This window comes from Malus domestica, chromosome 14, assembly GCF_042453785.1.
Source record: "Malus domestica chromosome 14, GDT2T_hap1".
Taxonomy (NCBI): domain Eukaryota; kingdom Viridiplantae; phylum Streptophyta; class Magnoliopsida; order Rosales; family Rosaceae; genus Malus; species Malus domestica.
In genome coordinates, this window is record NC_091674.1 from 4,069,208 (window position 1) to 4,072,548 (window position 3,341).

General features: G+C 38.6%; 1 protein-coding gene across 1 annotated transcript; it reads left to right on the forward strand.

Annotated features, from left to right (window-relative positions):
- Positions 1-1,543: 1,543 nt before the first annotated feature.
- On the forward strand, positions 1,544-3,121 carry LOC103424291 (E3 ubiquitin-protein ligase PUB23-like). Its single transcript, XM_008362378.4, has one exon. It carries the CDS (start codon positions 1,787-1,789, stop codon positions 3,005-3,007), a length of 1,221 nt encoding a protein of 406 aa, XP_008360600.3. The 5' UTR covers positions 1,544-1,786; the 3' UTR covers positions 3,008-3,121.
- The last annotated feature ends 220 nt before the right edge of the window (positions 3,122-3,341 follow it).

Genomic DNA, 3,341 nt, shown 5'->3' on the forward strand with positions numbered 1-3,341 from the left:
TTTCGGATTTGTAGTTCCGTAAAATTTTAACCGTAACTCCAAATTCGCTTCTGCTTGCGCCTACGCATCCGTATCGTCGAGTACTTCGGGAATACGATAAAATAATATCCCATACGATTCACAAAATGACGGTCAATGAAAGTCAACAATCTCGCCTCTAAGGGTATTTTCGTCAATTCACTCATTTAAAATTTATAAAAACATAAAATTAGGAACGGGTTATCACAAAAATGGCAATCATCTATGACAAGGTCATAAGACCTCCTAAATCGAGAGACTCGAACCTACAAAATGTTACCATGCAATCTAATGTGGGACATTGTTGGTTTGACGGGTAAAGTATTGATATACTTTTCTACTCTAAACTAGAAGTAGGGAATCTGAACTTAGGTGCGCAGAAGATGGAGCATACTACTGTAATCAACTTAATTATCCCCATGTATGTAGTTTTCAATATGATTTATATTTAAACTAGTTTATGGAGTTGTATTCCACAATTTATCATAATCAATAAATTTTTATAGAACTTCCTTCTTTTCTGATGAATTTAGATTTTTTAGGATTTGACGATCATAGATTATATAGTGACAATAATATAATGCTCCAAGGCAATGTGGTTTTTTAATCAATCCAAATTATATACATGTGGTGAACAACGAATTCATGCTTTTAACTAAAATCTATACAATACAAATTTGATACTGATATTATTGTCACACCGCCGTGATATAATCGGCCAATAACACATTTAAACGAATTTAACTAAACTAAATTCAAACTGATTTTTTTCCTATTCTTTTGTAATAAAGTTCGATTGACACGATTTTTTTTTCTTCATGTTGTTTTAGTTTTAAAATTTAAAACAGAATCTAGCCGTTATTAGTTACTTAGTTCCGACCAAAAAAAAAGTTACTTAGTTATCTTTAGCTTTTACCATTTGTAGGGATGTGGGCAAAATCATTGTGAATGCATGAATGAAACCCTCCTTTATTTACTTTCATCATGAAATGTAACGATAGATTGACTTTGACAACTCACGTACTTCACATACTTATCAAAGCGGCCGAATTTTCTTCCCTGTGCCAAAATTTAAACAAAAAGAAAAAGACTATTTTGTTAGTCAGAACTGAAAAGATTTAGAGAAAAAAAAAAAAAAAAAAGGTGTGGCGAGTCACAACAACCCAAAATTTGTCAAAGTAACCAAATGGAGTTCGGGCATTGGCTGCAGCAACCAAGAAAGTGCGCCAACGCCGTACGTCCCCACAACCATTACCTTTTGTCGGCAAGAAGACAATGCAGACATTAAACACGCACGAGATATAAACCTCAAGATGGAGAAAATGATTATTCCAAAGTCAAAAGGAATATGCAATTTTCCCCAAATTTTGTATGTATTTGCATGTTCATTTCACCTTGTGCAACTTTAATGACCAGGTTAAGTTCGTCAATCTTGAGCCTTTCAATAACTTGGAAAAGTCTTCACCCTCTTCGGTTCTTCCTCTCTCTCTACTCTCTCTCAACGCTCCTATTTCACGTGTTTTGACTTTTTTTAATTTGAAAATCCCACTTTCCTCCCCACCTGTACATATATAAAAAAACTCAACTCCTTTCTCATGTATCCTCATAGCGTTTCAAAGTTCAAACCAATTCACAACTACATCAAAAACCTTCGTATCAATCATCAGCTCTCACCTTTAATCAAAACTTTGTTTGTCAACCAAAAGTATCCTTTGTACTTCTCAATCTCCCCAGGTTTTCTCACTTGGGTTTTGAATTTTTCGATTAGATGGACCAAGAAATCGACGTTCCCTCGTTTTTTCTCTGCCCCATTTCTCTAGAAATCATGAAGGATCCCGTCACAATCTCTACCGGGATCACATACGATCGGGAGAGCATAGAGAAATGGTTGTTCTCGAGCAAGAACAAGACTTGTCCCGTTACCAAACAAGTGGTTTCGGAGGATTCCGACATAACTCCAAATCATACTCTTCGCCGGTTGCTCCAAGCTTGGTGCACAATGAACGCTTCTCATGGCATCGAAAGGATCCCAACTCCAAAGCCGCCCGTCAACAAATCCCAGATCGCCAAGCTCCTCCGAGACGCCAAAAAGTCTCCAAACGGTCTGGCAAAATGCCTCCGCGAGCTTCGATCCATTTCGTCAGACAGCGAAGCCAACAAGAAAAGCATCGAAGCCGCCGGTGCAGGCGAGTTCCTTGCTTCAACGATAATCAACAACATCAAGAACGACAGAGAAAATGTCGAAAACGAAGAAGCTTTGACCATCCTCCATAACCTAAATCTCAGCGAAGATGTTCTCAAAACCCTAATAGGCAAAGAGGGTGAGTTTGTTGAGGCCTTGATCAAACTCATGCAACGTGGGAGCTACGAGTCTCGAGCGTACGCTGTGATGTTGTTGAGATCAATTTTTGAGGTTGCTGATTCGACGAGGATGGCAAACGTAAAACCCGAATTTTTCGCCGAAGTTGTTCAGGTCTTAAATGATCAGATCTCACAACAGGCCTCAAAAGCCACATTGCAACTGTTGATCAAGCTCTGTCCGTGGGGACGTAACAGAATCAAAGCCATTGAAGCAGGGGCGGTTATGGTCTTGATTGAGCTTCTTTTGGATACTTCGTCTGATAGGAGAACCGTGGAAATGACACTCATGGTGCTTGACATGATATGCGGCTGCGCAGAAGGCCGCGCAGAACTGCTGAACCATGGCGCAGGGCTCGCTGTGGTGTCTAAGAAGATAATGAGGGTCTCGAAGGTGGCCAGCGAGAGGGCAGTAAGGATTTTGTTCTCCATTTGCAAGTTTTCAGCGACGTCGAGTGTTTTGCAGGAGATGATGCAATTGGGTGTTGTGGCGAAGCTGTGCTTAGTTCTTCAAGTGGATAGTGGGAGCAAGACCAAGGATAAGGCTAGAGAGGTCTTAAAATTGCATGGAAGGACATGGAAGAATTCTACTTGTATACCAAGCAATTTGGTTTCTTCTTATCCATCTTGAAAGAGAGTTGTGACTTTCTCTATTTTTAGTAATTTTCCATTTTTGTGTACATAATTGTTTTGTGGTTGGTTTGACTGGATTACGGTTCCATATATAAATGTTTGATTGCGTTCATATGAATTTCTTTTCTGGTTCTGCCTTTTTGGGAAATCAGAATATCATTAATTTTCTCAATACCTTTGGAACTTTAAGGATGACTATATCTAGATCAATTTCTTGTTTTCGAAATTTTATTTAAGTCGTTTTGGTAAAGAGAAATCCAAAGATAATAATTAATCCCCCATACTTTTAGCTGTTCTGGATCATCTTGTTCATGCAACTTGAAATTGATTGA